This window comes from Passer domesticus, chromosome 12, assembly GCF_036417665.1.
Source record: "Passer domesticus isolate bPasDom1 chromosome 12, bPasDom1.hap1, whole genome shotgun sequence".
NCBI classification, from domain to species: Eukaryota; Metazoa; Chordata; class Aves; order Passeriformes; family Passeridae; genus Passer; species Passer domesticus.
Genome location: NC_087485.1, coordinates 8530221 through 8551719, shown reverse-complemented (window position 1 = coordinate 8551719; position 21499 = coordinate 8530221). Strand labels below are relative to the sequence as shown.

Sequence of the window (21499 nt, the reverse complement as noted above, 5' to 3'; positions counted from 1 at the left end):
CTTTTGTCTGCCAGTATAGTTGTTCCAATTTCAAATCCATCCTTTGCTATTATTAGAAGGCATCCAGCCCTAAAATTAAAATTATGGTTGACTTTGCTAACTTTTCAGAAATGATTTCTCAGCAGGCTATTTGTGACTATTTTGCACTTTGCTCTTTTGTTCCCCACTTGGCTCTTGATTACTTGGTGTGTACAGTGTCCCACAGAGCAAATCGTAGTGGACTAATTAAGAACTACCAAGAGTTTCTCAAGTTATGCAAGATCCCCAGAACTATGAAAAGCCTTTTCAGATTCCCAGTCACATACTGTGAAGTGCCATAAATCAAACTTTTGAAAACACTGAAAGCTGTGCCTCAGAGCCTTACAGGTATACTTCAGTTCCAGAAGAAAGTACTTACTTTTGTTGAAGTTTACTGCTGGCTTTTTTTACAGCTACTGTTTTTTTTCTCAGCTGAAATCCCACAGGCTATGAACATTCTGAATACCAGTAACATTGCTTTAATGACACGTGATCACATATTGGTGACATTGTTGTTTTTTACATGAGTCTGGAAGACTAAGAGAAGTGAGAGTAAACACTTGGGCTTTAGTGTTAGAGCTTAAGCAGGAGGATAAAGGAAACTAAACCTCGTGTGTCACATTACACTCGGGAGGTCAGGGAGTTATTTTTACCTCAGTGTCACTAGTATGGGAAAATGTGAAAGACCTCAGCTTATGTGGAAACTATAGGAGATGGCCAAGTTATTTGTTAGGATGGGTCATCAGTGTCATCTCGTGCAGCAAACATTATGGCTGGAGTCCTGCAAGTGTCCTCACCCCACACACTGGTCACTTGGTCACATAGGGTGCTCAGTCTCACACTACATCAACAAGTCTGTATTTATCCTTACTACAAACCACCGATTTTATTATTGAAGTGTTGTATCTTTGGGGAAATTTTTATTTTGCTAGATATTCTATGCTAGAATGACATACATTGTAGATAACCACGAGGTTGTGTCATTAAAACAAAACCCAAAGATTTAGGTTAGGTGGTTGTACTGAAACAACTGGGAGGCAGCTACATTGCATGCTGTTGGAGTTAAATCCATTGTATAGCATACAGTAAAGTTACATCTGTGAAATCCTGATAATTGCCTTTTATGTTGTTCCTTAAAAAGGCTTTCTCTGTCCAACAAAAACACCTGTGATTAAATAGCCAGCTGTAAAAACAAACAAGAAAAATCCTGTCTACATGCCCAAGCACATCTTGAAGTCTCAAATGCTGAGTGCACCTTTCCCTCTGCAGCTGTGTCTGTGCACAGTGACTGGGACAGTTCCTTGGCACTGTTACAGGCAGGAGAGGCCTGGCCACAGGCCAGCTGCTCCTTCTCTTGCTGCTGAAGATGGACATAAAGAACACTGAACAAGAAATGACAGCTTTCATTGATGGGGTCTAATTTGGGTGAGGAAGCTGACAGTTACCATAAGATTCAAACCAAAATAAATAGTCTCTGACCACCTAAGAATGTAGTGGACTTGTATGTGTTATGTTTACAGTTAGACTCATTGATCTTAAAGGCCTTTTCAATCTAAATGCTTCTCTGATTTTAAGAATTAATGAAATTGCTATATTGATATGCTAGTAAATGGAATACAGGAAAACATTCTTACTAAACACATCAAAATGCAACAGCTGAGGAGTTAAAATGCTGTTATATATCTTACAGAAAATTAAATGTAACTTGGGTTTGGAAAGACATAACATAGAACAGCATCCAAATCTGTCCTCTCTTGTTAATTTCCTGAATTCTCTATGTAAGGGAGAGTTTTCTGTAAACAACTAAATCTGCAGGTTTGAATACCAGTACATGATCGATTGCAGAGGAGAGAAAAGGTTGTAGCCAGAGCTGCCAGACTGCATTTGAAGCAGCTCTGCAGGAGTCAGGGCAGAAGGCAGGAGAGCAGAGCAATGCCTTGTTTTGCAGAAAGCCTTCCTGAGTTGAAATACTTATTTGGTTATAAATCTTTTAGTCTCATACAGTGTTTAATAAAACCTGTCTGAGACATGCAGTCTATCAGAAAAACAATTGAATTTCTCTGTGAGGTCATACCCGTTCAGCACAAGCAACAACTTTTTTTTTTTTTCTGTTACTTTGTTTGCATTTTCTGTTACTTTTTTTTGCATTGTATGTCATATGGGGTTCTTTTTTAATATTCCTGTGGTTTCATGTGAAAAGAGGGAAGAAAATACATGAATGTGAAGTAGCTCTCTCAGCAAACATTTAATGGGCTGGACAGAAATCTTGCTGGATAAAGTTGCATTTTAATAAAAATGGAAACATTTTCATTGTATTTGAGAGAAGAGCACCAACCATGATCTGCTGCAAAGCAAAAAATGTAGGAGAGCCTTCTTTTCTTTTAAGAATTCACAACAACACTGTAAAGAGTGGAAATTATCTCCAGGGCTCTTTAATTCAAGTTATCTCCTTTCCATTGTTCCAACAGCTGACTTGATAACAGACCCACTCCTTCACAGGTGGGTGTTAGTGGAATGAATAGTGACTGATTTACAGGCAGTTATAAATATCCATGTTATTTAGCTCCAAGCAAAAACACATTAATTTTTCCCTTAAATAATTTCAAATGTTTATAGCTTGCATACATAAACTGAACAGGCCGAAGGAAAAGGTTTAGTAAATCACTGTTGTTTGCATGCATTTTGTCAACTAAACAACTCTTGATGAGGTAAAAGAAAGTTCCATGAATAGTGCTAATTTCTCTGGGTAGGGGGAAGGAGCCTGTCTTCATGAAGGCCTTTAAATGTTTTTTTAGCCCCTCCTTGAAAGCCAGTCCAGAAGGACAAAGCACAAGAACAGACCAGGTACTCAATTTCCTCACTGCATGTTCAGCGCCTCTGCTCCAGACTTTTGTGTGCCCTTCACCTCCTGTTTGCTAGACCAAACACACACAATTTTATCAGCCTGTCCCTAACACGAAGTTTCCTCACTGCTTATCAAGCTTTCCTCTCCTCTGGGTCCTGCTCAGTCCGTGCTCAGAGCTGAGCACTGTTCTCTGGCAGCTCTGCAAGGCAGGGCTCCTGTGGCACCTGGCACGCTCGGGGAGCACGCAGGCACTCACCTCACCGTGCTCCCCTTCCTCGTCCTGCTCTTCTGTGACACGAGCCCATCACAGCACGTGGAAGTGCCATAAAAACAGCTTTCTTGGGAACGTATTTTGCAGCTCTTACAAGGTCAAAATTCTCATATAGTTAGGGTTTTTTAAAGTATTTTCCAGGTGTATTCCTTAGTCACTTTTCTCATTTTTTTCCTCCATCAGGTAATGTTCTAATAAACTGAAAAAAACCCCCTTTGAGCCCTTTTTGGCAAAAGGACAACAAATCTAATGTTAGTAGTCATTCTGTTAACTAACATGGCACTTTTTTCTTGGTATCTAAAGAAAGAACTAAGTGTACAGAACTTTCTAAAGTACAGCCAGGTTACTTCTGCAAGGGTAAAATTCAGGCATGCTTTCTGCTTGTATGAATATTGCTTTTGCTTTGTGGAAAGTTCAAGTACAGCAGTTGGAAATAGGTGTTGAGATACTTTGGCATGTTACCACATTTTAAGGGGTAAGTTCTTATTCTAAATTACTGCCATTTAATTCATCCTGCTTGAAGGAGTCCAAAAGATCTTTAACTGATGCATGTCTTCTCTGAAAGAAAAAAGGTCATTCTAAAAGCCCAGGGGAAATGGTAGTTTGAGGCTATAGATTTCTGTAATGTTACTTGACATGTATTCTTGGCAAAGGAAATAAAGGCAGGAAATAAAATACTGATCACAAATCCTATCAGCACAAGAGCTGGAAACAGTATGTCTAAGCTTCTGATCTACCATTTTTGCTGGGGTTAAACAAAATGCTTGCAATTAATATGTTCTTGCAGCTGTGCTGAATTTAATGTAACCCAATTAGATCATTAAATATGTTCTTTTCAGACCCTGTCAGGTAGTTTAATTTATGGTGGACTTACCTTCAAAATCCAGGAGTTTTGTTTAACTCAGCTGACATGCCATCTGTCAAGTCAACCATGTGCTTAGTTAAGGGAATGTAGTTCCAGGCAATGAAGGAATTGCTTCTCTAGAAAAGGAACAAAATCAAACTGTGCTAGGGCCTTTTGAGCACCAGTGAAGTATTTTGGAAAGGAGGGGGAGGGCTGGGCATGGCTGTCTGGAGGAAAAGAATGAAAGGGAATATAGTGCAAGGCAAGATTTCCTGAGGCACAAAAGACCCCGGCATAATATGTATTAATGGAGGAGAGCATAGTCAATAGCTGTATAGCTCTGAAATCAATAAATAGAAATAAAGAACTGTAAATTTTTGTGCCTGTCTTGATGATGTTTGGGTCCTTCCCTAAGATACCAGGCCCACAAGTATTTATTTATGCACTTAATCTTCCTTAAAAATATTCACATGTGATGCTCAAGTGACTAAGCCTGGGCAAGCATGAGAATTTTACAAGGTTATGTAGGACTCAGACTTGAAACAATAAAATAAGAGCCCTTGAGGTTAGCATGTTTTCATTAGTGCTTTAGGTTTTGTGCATTTTAGACTACTTATGTGGTGTAAAATTCTTCTCTGTATGTTAGCAGTCCATTAAAGCATTTTTTGAAATTTCGTAGATTAGTATTTTATGAATATGCACTTGTTATCTTCCTCTGATGTTCTCTGGAACTGTTGTTAACAAGCACTGGTAACAACATTTGGGTGGTATTTATAGCTTTGTTTGCCTTGCTCTCTACTGGAAAGACTAATCTCTTGAACATTTCATTCCAGTACCTCAGATTAATTTTCCACAAATCAACTTCAAACAAATTGTAGTGCAGACATTCTTACACTGCAGAAACCCTCCCATCTCAGATAAAAGCATGGTATGGTTAGGACAAAGGACAAGGGACAGTCATCTTTTTGCAAATCAGCAAAAGATAGCTGCAACCAATTGCAATCAAGAATAAAATTACATTTCAATACATCAGAAGAATAAACATCTGCCTACTCTGCTTACCATTCCTTTAATAAATTTAAAGTTTCATAAAATTTGTACAGCTTGTCATTTTTAATGACTATTAATTACTTTCTGAGTAACTGCAACAGAGTTTTACTAATCAGTTTATATGATCAGTCCTGAAGTGACTTGGTTTTATTATTCTCCTTGCTGTTTTCTAGAGATACCCAGGTTTCATATTTCCTTCCTGCAACTCCAGTTGTTCTTCACATTCAAGTCTTGTTTCTTTCCACAGATACTAAAGAACAGTTTGATTCTTCTATCTTTACTCCTACTCAGTGCCATTGTTTCATAATGTCAAGGTAACTGCAGAAAACAGAGGTGAGGACCATAGAAATCTCAGCTAATGAACAAGCTTGGGCAGGAGCAAAATACCATAAGCTTTCAGCAGTTGGATATTTCATACCAATGATCAACATGAGACATTTTTAACAGCTCACACTACAGGCCTTATGAGAGAATGTATTTTTGGTGAGAAAAAATGCTGCTCGTTTCACGTCCCTGTATTTTAGTTTGGTAGCAAAACTTTTTGTATCAACAACAGTTTCATTTCAACAAATGTGTACAATGTGTACCATCCCTTGAAAAATACCACACTGGAAAAGCAGGCAGCTTGTGCTCCCACCGTTTTGATGCCAGTTCTTCCACTAACAGTTAAGACTGGGCTTAGGTTTGGCATCAGATTTTATTCTCAAGTAGGCAGCTGCTTCTAGAAAAGAGCCAAAACTGTTTCTGTGTCAAAACCACAATGACAAAAATTCAGCATAGCCTGCCAGCCAGCATATCTTTAACAGGAGCATAAAGTGTCCAGCGGAACAACTAAATGGAATTATTTTGAAAGCTGCTATTAAGTTTCAACAATATTGCTAGTTTCTCTTTTAAAGGTCTGTAACTATTTCTCACAGGTGAATGTTTATGTGTTGTACTGAGTATCTTACGCCTTCCAAAGAGGCAAAACACCATGACAGCAGTTCCTTTCCTCACAAGCAAGACATTCTTTTATAGCAGAGACTGTTGAAATTTCCCATTTAAAGTGTAGATTTTAAAGTGAAAAAAAAATCAGCTGTGAAATAAATATTTAGCTCTTTTAATAAGGAAAACTATTGTCAACATATTCTGATAGACATTGCTTTTAATTGTAACAATATTTTAATTCAAGGCAGTCTCAAAGTTTAATGAAATAATGGGGAAAAAAAAGTTTATGGTTCCAGTAGCATCATAGCTGGAAACTTTGATGTAGCATATTTCTTGTTTCTTAACTGTGCCCAGACAACACATCATTACTGCATTTCCAATCAGCCGAATGACTGAATTCAATGAGAGCTGTGAAACTGCAGAGAGAACAAAAGCAACATAGGGAAACAAATAACATGGTTTTGCATTTGAAATACCTGTAGATGGTATAACAAGTTCTCATGTTAATCTGGTGCCACGAAGCTTGAAGAAACCCCACTGGGCCTTTAAAACTCCAGCACCTTTTATCATTATTTTCATAATACAGAAAGTAATCTTATTATTTATCTTTCAAATTATGCTGAGTTTTGCTGGGATAGAGTTAATTTTCTCCATAGGAGCTAGTATGGGGCTGTATTTTGAATTTGTACTGCAAACAGCATTGACAATTCAGGGATGTTTTGTTACTGCTGGGCAGAGCTCACACAGATCCAAGGCCTTTCTGGCCTCACCCCACCAGGGAGGAGGCTGGGGGTGCACAAGGAGCTGGGGGAGGATGAGCTGGGACAGCTGCCCACAGCTGGGCAAAGGGATACTCCAGACCATGTGGCATCAAGCTCAGCTAGGGAAGGAGGAAGGGGAGGACGTTTGGAGTGATGGCATTTGTCTTCTTAAGCAACCATTACATGGGATGGAGCTCTCCTTTCCTGGAGAGGGCTGGACACCTGCCTGTCCTTGGCAAGTGGTGAATTAATTCCACATTTTCCTTTGCTTGTGTGCAGCTTTTGCTTTACCTGTTAAATTGTCTGGCTCTCAGCCAACAGGTTTTCTCACTTTACTGTTGTGGAGTATAGTTGTCTGCTGGGACAAATGTTCTTTTCAGCATCCAGTGTGAGGCTTGAAGGGTTCAAGGTAACAACAGATTTTACTGGAATGTGCTGGATCTCATTTGTAGCTGCGGTTGCTGTTGATCTGTTGAGTGACTCCTGTGCTTGCCATGGGACTTGTTTGCCTTCTGTACACGAGTGTCTGGTGCTTGTTAGTGGCTGGGCTGTTGTTTTCACTGCCTGTTGTACCACTTATCTTCCTCCACTGTGCCTGGGAACATTCTGATAACAGCAATGTTTCTGTGCTGCTGGACTGGACAGACTGGAACTCCATGTGAACTCAAGGCAGAGGGTCCATGACCTGAGGGTGAGTTCAAGCAGCAGCAGGACACTCCAAAGCATCTGTGACCGTGGGGGAGTCCAGGCCAGAGCTACAAAACCAGTATTCCCAGGCTGTCTCCCATTAGAGTACAACCATGACAACAGTTCAGCAGAACCACCATTTCAAAATTATCAGCTTGGCACCTCTTCTGCTGGTTTAATTTTACATTTGAGCTGCAGACATGTTTAGAGAGATACAGGGATATAAAGTGTTATCGTTTCTCCATTTACTGAGTACTCCAAGTCCCACACCTCCAAAGTACTGATGTAAGTACTGCTACGTTTTCATATGACCATTTGTGAGGAAAATGAAGTAATTTATATGCAAAATATAAAACTTCCAAGTCTTACTTAAGGCCCTACTGAAGAAATATCTCTTGATTCTCTGAAGCTTTTCACTGTAACAGCTGCCTCAGATATGAGTGTAGTGAAAGGCAGTAAATTTTTTCTCCTCATCCGGTATTCTGTTGTTCATTATCCTTATTTGGAAGTATTTCTAAATAGCCATTCTTCCATACTGTGACTTCCAAAAAGGTCATGATTCATTTTCCTCCTAATGAAAAAAACTTAAGGAAATAAGGTGTCATCTCACTTGAACTCTGTTTGCTCTGGCACATATTGCACTTTTCCCACCTCCGAGGTCCAAATAATCATTTGTTTTACCAGTCTTGGCAATTTCCGTTGGCAGCATTTGACTTGACCTTTTAATCCAGTCAGCTTTTTCCACTACAGTACTCAAATAACGGGCTGTAGGAAGAATTGCCTTTGGTCAATGGGTTGCGAGACACCAACGTGAACCTTTGCCATCACAAATAACTAGAGCTCAGGTGCATACAACAGACTGTGGATAAAACCACTCACAACAACAGCCTGTTTACCTTGGAAGGACAGTCTGGGCATGAATGACTTGTCCCAGAGGACTGCATTTGTTCACTGACAGTGCAGCCACCACAGCTTGTGCTGCCCTCTCGCCGAGGCACAGGCAGGTGTCCAGCAGCGCCCGGGCGCGGGCGGTCACCGTGGGGCACGAGGTGATGCTCTCGTAGTCCACTCGGGACAGGGTCTGCTGCGAGCGCAGCACGTCCAGCACGTGGTTGAGGAGCCCTTCTGTCATGCAGCTCACTATGCTCTGTCTCTGGCAGGCAAGGATTTGACAGCAGTTTCCTTTGCTGCAAGGACCTTGAGTGAAAAGGAAAAGAAAATGAGGTAAACCAAGTGGTTTTTTCATCCAGAAATTGTTACCAAGTGATAGCATTGACACCAGAAATATAAACTCAGTAGAGGAAGGAAGGAGGAGGAGTTAGTTTGTTTGCAGTCTATGTTTGAAACTAGTCCAAAAGTATTTTCATCTCCTGTTTGAAACTCACAAAGACCAGATTACAGCCAATAGGTATTTCTAAACCTCTGGGTGCTCATACTGTGTGAGGGGAGAAGATTTTCAGGTCTTGTCCTATTCATCTAGCATCTGTATTTAACTTTATGCAAAGCACCTTGGCTGGACACAGAAGAGAAGACTTTTTCCTATAAAGGTGGAAGGACAGCTAACAGGTACTTCAGGGTAGCAGGAGAGTTTGAAACATGTAGCATTAAACTGGGAAAATGAATATAGGTCAAAGCCAAACTAATACCAAAGGTAATACTCTTGATAAAATGGTTGAGAGCTTTGGGTTCTGCCTCTTTCCATGGGGTGATTAACATACCTAGTGCTGTCATTAAGGTTTTTAGTGTACAGTAAATAGCATACACCAAGAGAAAATTAATAACCAAAAGTTGTGTTCCTTTGGAGAGCATATTTCTGTCATTCTGATTTCTGAGTGTTGCCAGGAGAGTTCTGTGATGAACTTTTCCTGCATGGTCTAGTCTGTTGATTTATCCAGAAATTATGGTATCACTCAAGTAAATTGCCATGGAGAGGGACAGCCAGCTAGGCTGAGAATTGTTATAGGCCAGTTTGCAAAAAGTTAGCATGAAAACCTCACAAAGCTTCATCCACAGTCAAAGAGTCTTCACAAATCAAAAGCTGACGCTTTCTGCCTCTGTTCTACAGGAAGACCTGAGATGATGTGAGGGGATGAAGGGTCCCTGTCACCTGTCTCTGTAGTCAATAGCTACTTTTGCAGAGGCAGGCAATACACAGCTTATAATTGCAAAAGAATATTCCAGACTTAAACAACTAATGTATTTCACATTAATCTGTGCTATGTTTTTTGTATTTTTATCATGGTCTTTTCAGAACTGTTCTCAGCCTCACTGTGGCCCTGAAAGAAAAGAACAAGCCAATGTTCTCAGTGGTCAGTGCCTGAACTTCTGAGATCAGAGCAGCAGCTATACACAAATAGAGAGACATTTGTATCAAGTTAGAATCAATTACTCTGAATCCCTGAAAATGTGCACAAAGTTTAGAAATGCCCGTTTCCCCCAAGTTTTAAACAATTTAATCACTAAGATCTGGCCAAGGTGAGTGCTGCCAGCTCAGAGTGGCAATGGTGCCTTACCTGTCACTGCTTGTCCAAGGGGCATTGGCTGTGCTCTGTGCTGAAGAGCCAGTGCTGGGGAGTTATGCTGACTGCTCTCTTTGCCTGCAGTTGAACCAGATGAAGGATTTGTGCAAAAGGAGCTTGATTTTCTTCTCTCAGATCCTGGGTGATCTAGAAAAAGTTTAAGATGAGCAAGATTAGACCTTTAAATTGAACAACAAGAAAACATTACACATGTCAGCCACTACTGGACACAGGAACTGACGACTGACTTGAGGTGACTTTGGCTCCTGTTAATATATCATTATTCCTAGGAAAACTTTGCCATTTATTACTACACACATCTGGCTTTTCTGTCTGTAGGAACTTGTTATTGAAGTTATGGAACATTTTATTCTGCCCATAAGTCTGATGGCTATTGATCAGAACTGAAGTGCTTGGAAATGCAGATGTTGCTGCAGGAGAATTGACTTCTGATGTCTCCATTTTTGTACCAGAAGGCTGTCTATTCTTGACACAAATTTAAACACTTAGGACAAAGCTACATTGGAAAGGTAAAGAAAGTTATCCATATAGGAACAGTGATTATCAGGAATTATTCACATGTTCCTGGAAACATTGCCTTTTAAAAAATATCTCCAGATAAGCTAAAGATTTTAAAGATATCTCCATTTCGTAGCAGATTACAAAAAAAGACACAAAGTATTGTGATTCCCAGAAGGGACTTGTTCTCTCAATAGCAACAGGCAATATTTGATGTGTGTGAGAAAGGCAGCTCTACATTTACAGCTCGGTATTCTAAAAAAAAAAAAAATTAGTACTTTTTTTTTTAATCTCTACATCTAATTGGAAAGCTTTGTGGTGTCTCTGGTTTCCTGCAGTGAACTCATGCTGCAGATGATACCAGTAGAAAGCACAGCTTTAATCTGAGAAGCAAAAATTTTACATGAAAAATTACATTTCTATTTGGAACAACTCTAGTATTTGTCCTTTTCTTGTAACAGCTGGAGATGAATATAATTCAAGATGGTGACCTTTGGTTGCTGCTGCATTCTGTGGGGTAGCACTTGACACACCCATCTCAATATTATCTCTTCCTGCTGTATTTGCACTGCTATCAAGTAGAACAGTTGATGAGCTTGGCACTACAAGAGGAATTTTCTTGCTGATTAAGCCATTGCCTTTTTGTGGACAGATGATCTGAAAGAGATCAAAATAGAGAAGAGTTATCTTCTCAGAAACTTTTGTTCCAAAACCTTTTCTAAACAGGAGAGGTTCAAAACAAACCCTAAGAGGAGGAGGAGGTTGTTTTTGCAGGAGCAACATCAGAGTGAGCGGCTTGGAACAGGGTAAAGCAGTGGGGTTTGCTGGATGGAGTCACCCTGGCCAGGAACATTTTGCCCAAGTGTTTGCATTACTCAGTGTCAGGGCTGTCAGGAGTAATGAGCAGCTGATGAAGAACTCTGGAGACTGCTGTGCCACGAACTCACCTCGGCATTGCAGGTGCCTCTCTGCAGGGTGTAGGTCTGTGAGCCTTTGCAGGCGTTAAGCGCTCTCTCCTGGAAGAGGAAAGCCACAGTAACTGCAGTAAGTGTAGTCATGGTTTGTGCCATTCACAGCTGCCAGGAGCAGCACTTTACAGTCACAAAACTTCTACTGACAACGTGTTGTACTGTAAGGTACACTGGATGAACAGCACAGAGTGAACAGGCGTAGAATTTGACAAAATTCTACCCTGTTACTCTGTCCAGTGTTTCACATTTATTTTAAAAGTCAGTGTTGAATCATGCAGGGGAAGGTGAAAATAAGCTTGAGAGAGATTGGGCTGGCTAGAACATGTTTGCCTTTAAGTAGCCAAACAGCATGGCCATCCTGTGTTCAGTGTGCCAGACTGTCCGCAGGAAGGATGTGTCAATACTTGCAACTTTTTCCCATTTGTACATCCACAGCAGATTTGTTAAACTATTTTTTTAGATTTTATACTTCAACAGTTTTGAATCAATTTCCCAGAAACTTCAGTATAGTTTTCAGAGTAATTTTTGACTTATCAGTTCAATTGTTTGAACAATAAATAATGCTCACTAATAAAATAAATCTTCACAATCTAAAAAATAAAACCTTGCTCAGTGGAGATTGAAGCATTAAATTATGGAGTATTCGGCAGTACAATCTTAAATAAACTTCAACAGTAGTAAAAATTACTTTGATTCTATGCCATCTATTAAAACATTGATCAAGGCCATTCTATAAGCTCTGAATGTGATTGCAACATATAGAAATAGTCCTGCATGCACCAACATACACAACACACAGTAACGAAACCATCAACACAGCGTGGGTTGTGTAACTCCAGCTGGAGTCAGACTCCTTGTCCAAGGGCCAAAACACATGTCAGTGTTTTCCCCAGTGCCTGTGTTAAGCAGCTAGGATGCAGCTCTGCTTGTGGCAGTCACATTTGTGCCAGAGCTCCCATGGCAGTGTGAGCAGATAAGGAGTTAGCTCCATCCCCTCAGTCCTTGGCTGTTCCCCATCCCCTCCTGTGGAATTAGAGAGCCCTGAGACCTGGGATAAGCAGTGCCTTGGCCTGATAGCCTGGCAATTTAGAAACAGTGAAGGGTACAGAGCAGTGCTGTTATTGGTATTGCTACCACAGGTACCAATGCTGTTCAGGTTTTGAACTAAATGATTTCTAACCAGTAAAAAAAAACCAAAAAAACAAAAACCTGTCCTGGATTCTGGTTCTAATCTGCAGTACTTGGGCTGATTTTTGTTCTCACTCACATGGGTTTACCAGTCTGACTTCAGGTGGTGACTAGAAAGAAGGTGTATTTTTAAAATAACAGGTAGCATTTGACTAATATTCTAGAGAACCTCACAATATATATTCTACAATTTCTGAATGAACCTGAAGTGCCAAAGGGCACTCTCCAGCTCTCTGGCATGACCAGTAAAACAATCAAGACAAAACCTTCACGGGTTTTGGGTCAGAAAAATTGCAATTGAATGAATCAAGTAATGTTGTAGGAGAACAAGAAATTTTGCACTGACCTTTGCATCCATCAAATTGTAGATTGCTGCAGAAATCACATCCTTATTTATACTAGTCAAAACTCCATTTAGAAGGTGTACACATTCTGTAGGGGTAATAAAGCATTTTAAATACCACATTGTGTATGAAAGCATGTATACATTTAGGCATCATCATATTGCAACTAACTGTACTATTATATTGAGAAATATGAAATAGAAAAAATAAGTTTAATACAACTTCCACCTCATACTTTGCTTTATAGTAAATATAATTTTGGAGACAAATAAGTCAATTTCAGGTAGGAAACTTCAGTTAGAGGAAACATCAAAGTAGTCCAATGAGCCAAAGACCATTTACACTTCAGTTATTCAGAGTGCTAGAGCAATGTTCCTATAAAGACTGTCTCCATTACAGATCTTGCACAGAAAGAAATCCTGAATGTTACCTGCAGTATGTGGTCTATAATCTGGTTCTTGATGCCAGCACAGAGCAATGAGGTGCAGCAGTCTATTCCTCTCAGGCAAATTGTTTGGTATGAACTTTTCTGAAATGCCTGGCCGCAAACTGCTGCAGATTCTTCTCAAAACATTGAGCAGGGTTCCTTGGCCTGCAATTTCAAAGAAAATGTCACTGCCAAAAAATATTAAAGACCTCTTAAAATGACATGCAATGTAAGTCATCTTGTATGTTTTTAAAAAAGACTGCTTTTTTAAAAAGCAATAATATATTAATGCTGTTGTAAGTAGATATGCTAGCCTTTAATATTAGCTATACCTGCTAATTGCAACAGGACTTCATCTTTCAGGATGAAGAACTCTGTCCAATATTGAGTCACAAATGGTTATGTGAACTTTGACTGTAGATTACATGCACAGATTCCTTAGGAATACGTGCTATTATTTTAAGCAGAGTTTTATATAAAGCTTTACATTTGCATTACAAGAATAGAACAAAATAATTGTAAAAGAAAAGAAATCTATTTTGAACAGCCTCAAGATGGCAGGCATGAGCTGTATGGGCATTTAGATATTATTCCATGCAGTATTTTTTGAAGGTCCTCAGTCTGTAAAATACAGGAGTCCTTCAATCAGTTTTGCCATGCAGAATGAATCCCATAGTAAAGAAGCCCTTACTGATCTCCACTTCCATGAAACAGGGATTGTTCCTAGACAGTGACAATTATTATATAATGCTTTGCAAACCAAATTCTCTAAAACTGCTCACACTTTCATTGAAGAAAGTAAGATTCCCTGCTTACTTAAGATAATTCTTCATGAACTGACATTTCTGGAATTGGTATTTGAAACTCACAGGAACTGTAATAATGACTATTGTGCTCGTTCAATTAGCTACTTGCCACTGATTTTAAAATTCCAGCTGACAAATATGAAGTGATATTTCTTCTCACTGAAGGTCCATGGAAAGCCCAACTCAGTGGCAGTGCTTCAGCAAGCACAGATTGGTGATACTAGAGGGGGAAGAAGTTCTGCTTTTTCCCTTCAGAAAGAGCAGCTTCTTTGGAAACATTTAGGATTTGGTGAGGAATTGGAATATTTACATCCTCTAATGTGGAGCTTTGTGCTGTAACAGTAAGAGAAGGCAAAGGGACATCTGAAAAGAGTGTGTTTCTATCATAATTTCACTACAAGAAGGGAATTTGTGGATAAGGTGTGGACAGCACAAAGTCTGACATGAACAATAAATACCTTCAAAAGGTTTCTGTCTGCTGAGGCTCTCCCAACACAGGATTCCAAAACTGAAAAAAACCCAAAACCAACAAAACAGTGAAAGACCATTCATTAGTTTGCAATCTGTATCCACATTCTCAGTTTCAAAAGCAAGTTTATTGCTTTAACAGAAAGGAGTTTTTCAAGACAAAGTCTATCCAAGTATTTTCTAATTCAATGAGACCTTGTTTCAGTTCTCAATTGAGTTGCTCTTAGAAAATCATCAAGTTAAGGGGTTTTTATTGCTTAAATATAGGTTCAATTAGAATTACATTTCAGTTTACTGCCTTATCTCCATTTGATTTTGTGAATTTTGGAAGCTTCTGTTCTCCTTTCTCTATCATTATTGGTTTGTTTTCAGGTAACTTCAATATCAACTGGACTTTTCAGCAGGTACCAACAAGCACATCAGTTAATGTACAAAAAGTTGGTTCTGATGCACTATATTTCTATTTTCTTCAGCAAATTTTGATGGGGCTCCAAATACCTTTTTCCTTTTCCAACATCCTAGAAGTAACTGCAGTGAAAATTAATTATGCTACCTGAAAGTAAGGCTTTACTCTTCCTGTGCAAAACTTGTGTTTGTGAACAACATGAAATTAGTCACATCATTTATAGGTCTCCTCAAGTGCATGCATATTTATCTCATCTTAGAGCCTGCCTCCATGCCAATAAAGCAGGAGTTTAAATTTGTAGGTTTCACAAAAGCTCAGAGATCAGAAGAGTGGTGTCCTTGAAAGTTATTTAAAGTATTAGTCCAGAGCTCTGTGTGCTGGCCGTGACAATGTGTGTCCATCCAGACCAGTGGCACCTTGAGGTCCTCTCATTTACTGAGGCAGCCACAATGGATGTAAAATACCCAAAAGGGACATGTGGCAGTGAGTAATCTCCCTCCTTGGTATAAATCACTTTGTTAAAAAGTACAGGTGCTTGAGTGGCTCAGTAACTTATCCCAGCAGAGATTCCACAGGATCTTAATGGGACACTATTGAGGGAAAGGTCTTATTTTTACCTGGGCCTGATCTAGGCATAAATTACTCTTTCTGAAACTAAAGCCAACAACAGTTTGCACTTATCAACTACGCGAAGCAGTTATAAGGCTTTTAAATATATCTGAAAGTTTTGCCAGCTTTTGCACTTTTAAAACATGTAGGTCCACTATATAAATATTTATATGACTGACTTTGAGAGCAGTTCTTAATCTTGGTATCTGGTTCACCAAATATGGAAATTTAAAATTTAATTCACTGCTCTAATTGGCCTTGTACCATACTATCCTACTGCATTATGTATACCTGGCATTTTTACTGTAATGTCTTTGAAGATAAGACAGTTTTGGCAGCATTGTAGAGTGGAGCATGGACTAGGTATGATGTGCCCTTAGAAACTCCATTCACCTGTAAATATCACCTTCCTGGGAAGGGAGCCCTCCTTCAAGTATTTCAGGAGGAAGATACACTAAATCCTGGCAGTTTCTCTGCTGGCAGTTCTGCAGGTCTGACCTCAGCTGCTGTTTCCTCCAGTTGGTTAGGCCATAATCCGATATCTACGGAAATGCGAAGTAATTTTAGTAACAATAAAACAAGTCTTGGTATCAAATGTTGACTATTAAGATCAATATATGCAACAGTAGGACAATCACTGGATTCTATTTTAGTGGACTAAAAGTAGAAGCTCCCACCTTGGCTCTGTACTGCACATCCAAAAGCACGTTGGAAGGTTTCAGGCTGCAGTGGCAGAGAGCAGGTCCGAGGCTGTGAAGATGGTGCAGCCCTTCAGCCACATCCGACAGGATCCTTATGAGTAAGGCAAAGGGAAGCTCTGGGTACAGCTGATGCTAAGTAACACAGAACACAGGTTTTGGTACTTGAAATTCTTGCTATTCCCATTTTCTTTTGACAACAAACAGAACCACAATACAGAAGCACAATGCAGAAACTGAAGAACAGATTGTGACTACTTTCCATAATTTACATGCTGATTGTTCTTTGATCTTGTAATTAATTTTATCACCTCAAAGATTGCATCTTTTATCTACCTCATGGATGAGGGAGTGGAGTGATCCATTGTTCATCCATTCAGTCACTATCCCCACGAGTCCATGGCACTGGTAAATCCCAAGGAAAGGCAGGAGACGTTCAGACTCACAGTGTCTGACATTTGCTATGTCCTGAAGTAGAAACTTCCACTCCCTGCAAAAAAAACAAAAACAAGTTAGAGGCAGGTTAGACTGAAAGGAATTTCAGCAGGAGATGAGACTGTAGGATGTGGTAATGAGAGAGAACTCTGTGGTTGAGCACAAGCTGGTATTATTTTACCAAGAAATCCAATATCATATAATCTTCAAAACAATTGTAAGAGCATGAAGCAGTCATAGTGTAGTATGTAGTATTTTTTCTAATATAAAATGAAAGACCTCTGGATGCTTTAAGATGAACATAAGAGCCCAGTTTGAAGCAGGATTGAAGTGTGAAGGCAGGAAAATGCTGGAGTATATTAAATGCTAGATTAAGAATAAAGCAAAGATTTACCTTTACTGTTCCCAATAACTTGTATTCTTTTGCTATTAATGACATCCACATTTGCAAGGAAATTATGTGTTTCCATGCACATCTCACTGCTGTGTAACCCTGCCAGCCTTCCCTCCTTCCATTTTCCCTGCTCTCATCTGTGCATGCTGGTTTAGATTAAATTCAACTGAGGTCTCTTCAGGGACCTCTAGAAAAATAACACCTTAGCATTTGGTATTACTGATCCAGGTTTGTAAACATTATTATTGTAGATTAATTATTGACTTCAGGATTAAGCTCTACTTCATAAAAAACTGTAAAAAAACCCATAGAGCTTGTTTCTCAATAAAATTGCCTCCAAGTTGCCTCTTGGCTGGTGAGGATTTCCAGGAATGGAGATGTGCTTAGGGATCAGGTGATGCTGGACATGCCAGGAGTTGTTCTAGTGCCAGCCCTGCAGGTCTGTGCTGCCCACCTGCGTGGTGGGTTGGGCAGACAAGAGCCCTACCTGTCTGTGGTGTCCTGGCTGGTCAGCAGCTTCACAGAGATGGGAGTGCTCCAGGAAATATGAAAGGCTTTGAGAGCAAAGCCTGAGCCTGTCCTGGTCAAGGTAAAGCTTTCCAAATCTTCCTGGGCCACCACAGGTAATGGATTGGCCATTTCTTGATGGCTGGCTTGGGAGAAAAATGTGGCAGAAAAGAAAAAGGTTTTAAGAGGTTTCTTTGTCACAATTACCAAAGCACGTGAAGTTGCACCACCCCTTACTTCCCAAATAAATCCCAACAGCCTTCCTTTCACCACTCCGTGTCAGACTTTCCTTACAAAGAGAGGAAAAAATGCACTAATTACAAAGGAGTGTCTGGACCATAATTTGCCATCTGAAGCTGCAAGGTACTAATTATTTGCTCATCATTATTTCTATCTGATGCCTTTAAAATAGTTGACCAGTATTTATAATATGAAATGTGATTTTAATGTGATACTGAATTATGTAGACAGCAAAATAGCGTCTTATTGTTGTATATCAGGCAAATAATTTCTCCACTTCTCATAAAAAGGCAATTATTCAATAACTGATGTCAGCATGTTCTGCATCATTCTTACATATCATGCTTAATATATCATATGTAAATGCAAAAGCAAAGAAAAAGCAAAATTTCCTGCTGTTGTGACCTGTCAGAATTCTGCTAAATGGAGTTGTGTATTTGTAGCTGCCAGTAACTTGGGCAGTGCAGTGTCTGTGCAGGACCTCTCCAGGGCCAGATGCTCCTCTCAGACCCTTTGCATGGCAGCACACACAGATTAGAGACAACTTCTGCAAAGCCTCACTGTCTTACTGCACGAGTAACACCTCTAATTACATCTGTGAAGCTCCATTGGACTGGAGACAGCCAAAAAGCGAGTGGGAAAGGAGGAAAACATGCAATCTAAGCTAACAGATGGCATAAACCAGCTGGCACTGGTGAGGATTACTGCAGAGCAGTGGTCAGTGAGTCAGAACTCCTCAAGCTGGAATACTCCCTCCAGTAGACCAGGGCTAGAAAAGGAAACAGCGAGGGAACTGAAGTAACTGTGGAGGACTGTTGAATGAGAATTGTGTTCTTTTACACGTGCTCTACAGAAAAGCTCCTGGGATGCAGAAGGTCTCAAAGGCCAGATAACTTTTTCTCCACAAGTAAAATAGAAACAAAAGCCTGAAGATAAATTTGCCTGTGCTCTTGCTCCTAGTTCATGAATATTTTAATGTTGGTTAATCTCATTCTTGTTCTGCAGGCACATTCACTATATAAGTTCAGTTTTGCCTCTAACCACAATCAAATGCAAAAAGCAGCAGCTGATTTACCATTTAAGCTTTACCCATATTTGATTCTGGTAGGAAGGCACAGTTGAACTTTTTGCTTTTTTGCTAGATTATTGTAGTTTGAAAGCAATAACTACCTTGGGTGCTTCTCTGAAGTTTTCTTAAAGAAGAGATGAGGCTGACAGGTTAACAATTTCATAAAATTGGAAAAGGTTCCTCGGAAGGAAGATAATTTTCTAAATGAGCGATTTATTCCTTAAAGTTACAAAGACAGACCTCACAAATCTACCAATCCTGAATGTAAAGGAGGTAATCAAAATGCCGGCAGAAGCAAAATTATGTCTCATTTTTATTCTATACATCAAAAAGTAATAATTTAAATAGCAAAAAAAAGTTTACTCAGCTCCAACCATAGTGCAAGGAAGACCAAATAATGGTTTTACCACCTCAACCATACATGAAAGTATTAATTTTTATTTAAAATTGAATAAAGTAATAATATAAGCATTTTTTAAACTCTTGCTAACTGGCTACTAAGACAAAATTAAAGCTAATCATCACCTCCTATTCTGGATTTGCAAAATCTAATAAAAACTGGAGATTTTTGTAAAGTCAAAACAGAAACCACTTCAGTCTTTACTGTTACAAACCATGTCATGACCATTCTCCCTCTGAGTTTCTACATCTTTGTATTGAAAGGTACCAAGACATTCTTTCAATAATTCCGCTCTTTTGAATGCTTTTTCTCCCATATCTATTAAAAATCTCACTATCAACATTCCAGAGGTCACCTATGCAAGGAAACAGTTTGCTTTATTTTTTACTAAGACACTGAAAGTCCCTGATAACTTTGGCATCCTTGCCCAGCTGTTCAGGCAGAGGCATGAAGAAGATTGCTATAAAGCCATTTATGTCAAGTTTCTAATTATAAGGTAATTTTTAAAAACTAACTCATAGCAAAGACACTTCCTTACTATGAGAGAAAATACGTTAATATACAGATGTCTCAGGGAAAGAAACTGGAAATAAAAATCAACTTACCTCTGGAAACACAAACACACAACTGTGGAATGGAGTGAAACTGCTGCGATACCAAGTGTGAGCCGGCTTTGAACTGCATTCAAAAGCAGCTGCAGATTTCCTGCCGGTGAGTCAGCTGGGCTGTGATCTCTGCTTTATTGGCTGCCTGCAAACACTCAACATTTCCTGCTCAGATACACAAACTGTAACTCTTCAGTGACTGCAGATAGGAGCGATTACAGAAACAGAGGTTGGACAGCTGCTTCTTCCACATCAAGGAATAACAAGAAGGAAAGGCATATAACAATATAAAATACCATACTGGATACAGCCCAGCTACAGAATTATGTGGAGCTGTGCTCAGACTGCACAGCTGATACCGATCTCTGCAGTGGGTCAAGTTGGCAGCACAAGTTAAAAACCCTGTAAAATTTTTAAGCCAAGTTGATCTTAAAACAGGAAACAAATGCTGGGTTTCTGGTAGGAGAGTGGGCAGGCAGGCCCAGGGTGATGTTGTGTTGCACAGAAGGCAGGTTCAATGGGCTGTCAGACAGCCCTCCTGAAGAGGATGTAGGGGTTGGGGTGAAAGTCAAGCTGGTCATGAGCCAGGAGTGTGCTCTTATTACAAAAGGAGAAAATTACATGCTGGGCTGCCTTAGAAATGCAGTCAGGAAAGTGAGATAAGTCAGGTGCCTCAGCGCCCAGAAATGGTGAGGCTGCTGCTGAAATACTGAAATCAGCTGTAGGGCCCTCCATTCAAAGAAAATGTTGACAAACTGGAGAGGACACAACGCGCTGCTACCAAGAGGGGCCCTGGGGCACATACCTGAGCACAGAGGCTCAGAGAGCTGGCAGAGGCAGCAGGCTGAGGAGGCATCAGAGTCCTACAGCTATCTGAAAGCCAGCTATTTATGAGGACAGAGATAAATTCTTCTCCATAGTGGCAGATAACCACCAGTGGCATAGGCAGGTGTCTCTACTTCAGAGGCTCCAGCCAGATGGTAGAAAAAAAATTCACCATGTGAGTAATGCAGTTCTTTATGAGCCACTCAGGTTTCAGAGCCTCCATCCTTTAAAGGTCCTGACTTAGCTAAACAAAACCATGGCTGAGCTGAGCCAGCACTGCCAGCATTCCTGCCTTTAGCAGGAGGCTGGGCTAGAAAGTGACAAAAGCTCTGTATACCTTTAATTTTGTGAATCCTTACAGGGCCTAATTGTGCTCCTGCTAGGCCCCCAGCATACACATTCCCACTGAAGGCTGATGGTTCTGCTGGATGCAAGGTGGAAACTTGGAGAGAGAGCAGTTGTTTCAGCTGATCTCATTTCATGCAAATTCCTCTATTTATAGAGTCTGACTTAAAACCAGTGTCAGTCAATGAGATTCTGTCCACAGACTTCTGTTGGTTTTGGACCAAATCCTAACCCCCCCCCCTCCCAGGGAGGGAAGGAGCCATGAGGCGCTTAGCTAACCCTCCTGTGATCACAGGAAAGTCCCTTATGGCATGAAATCAT

General features: G+C 40.0%; 1 protein-coding gene across 3 annotated transcripts; it reads right to left on the bottom strand.

The window, feature by feature from the left end:
* Positions 1-6111: 6111 nt before the first annotated feature.
* LOC135279397 (receptor-interacting serine/threonine-protein kinase 2-like) lies at positions 6112-20948 on the bottom strand. Of its 3 annotated transcripts, XM_064386790.1 has the most exons (14): positions 20814-20948; positions 20009-20153; positions 17675-17840; positions 16695-16848; positions 16338-16493; positions 16054-16202; positions 14636-14685; positions 13375-13536; positions 12947-13032; positions 11389-11457; positions 10933-11098; positions 9917-10069; positions 8300-8600; positions 6112-8168 (listed from the first exon to the last, which is right to left on the bottom strand). In XM_064386790.1, exons 2-14 carry the CDS (start codon positions 20085-20087, stop codon positions 8135-8137), a joined length of 1725 nt encoding a protein of 574 aa, XP_064242860.1. In that variant the 5' UTR covers positions 20088-20153; positions 20814-20948; the 3' UTR covers positions 6112-8134. The 3 variants fall into 3 exon arrangements, with proteins under 3 accessions (XP_064242860.1, XP_064242861.1, XP_064242859.1); XM_064386791.1 differs by lacking the exon at positions 20814-20948 and having other exon boundaries at positions 17675-17836; positions 20009-20386; XM_064386789.1 differs by lacking the exon at positions 20814-20948 and having other exon boundaries at positions 20009-20372.
* Positions 20949-21499: the final 551 nt, after the last annotated feature.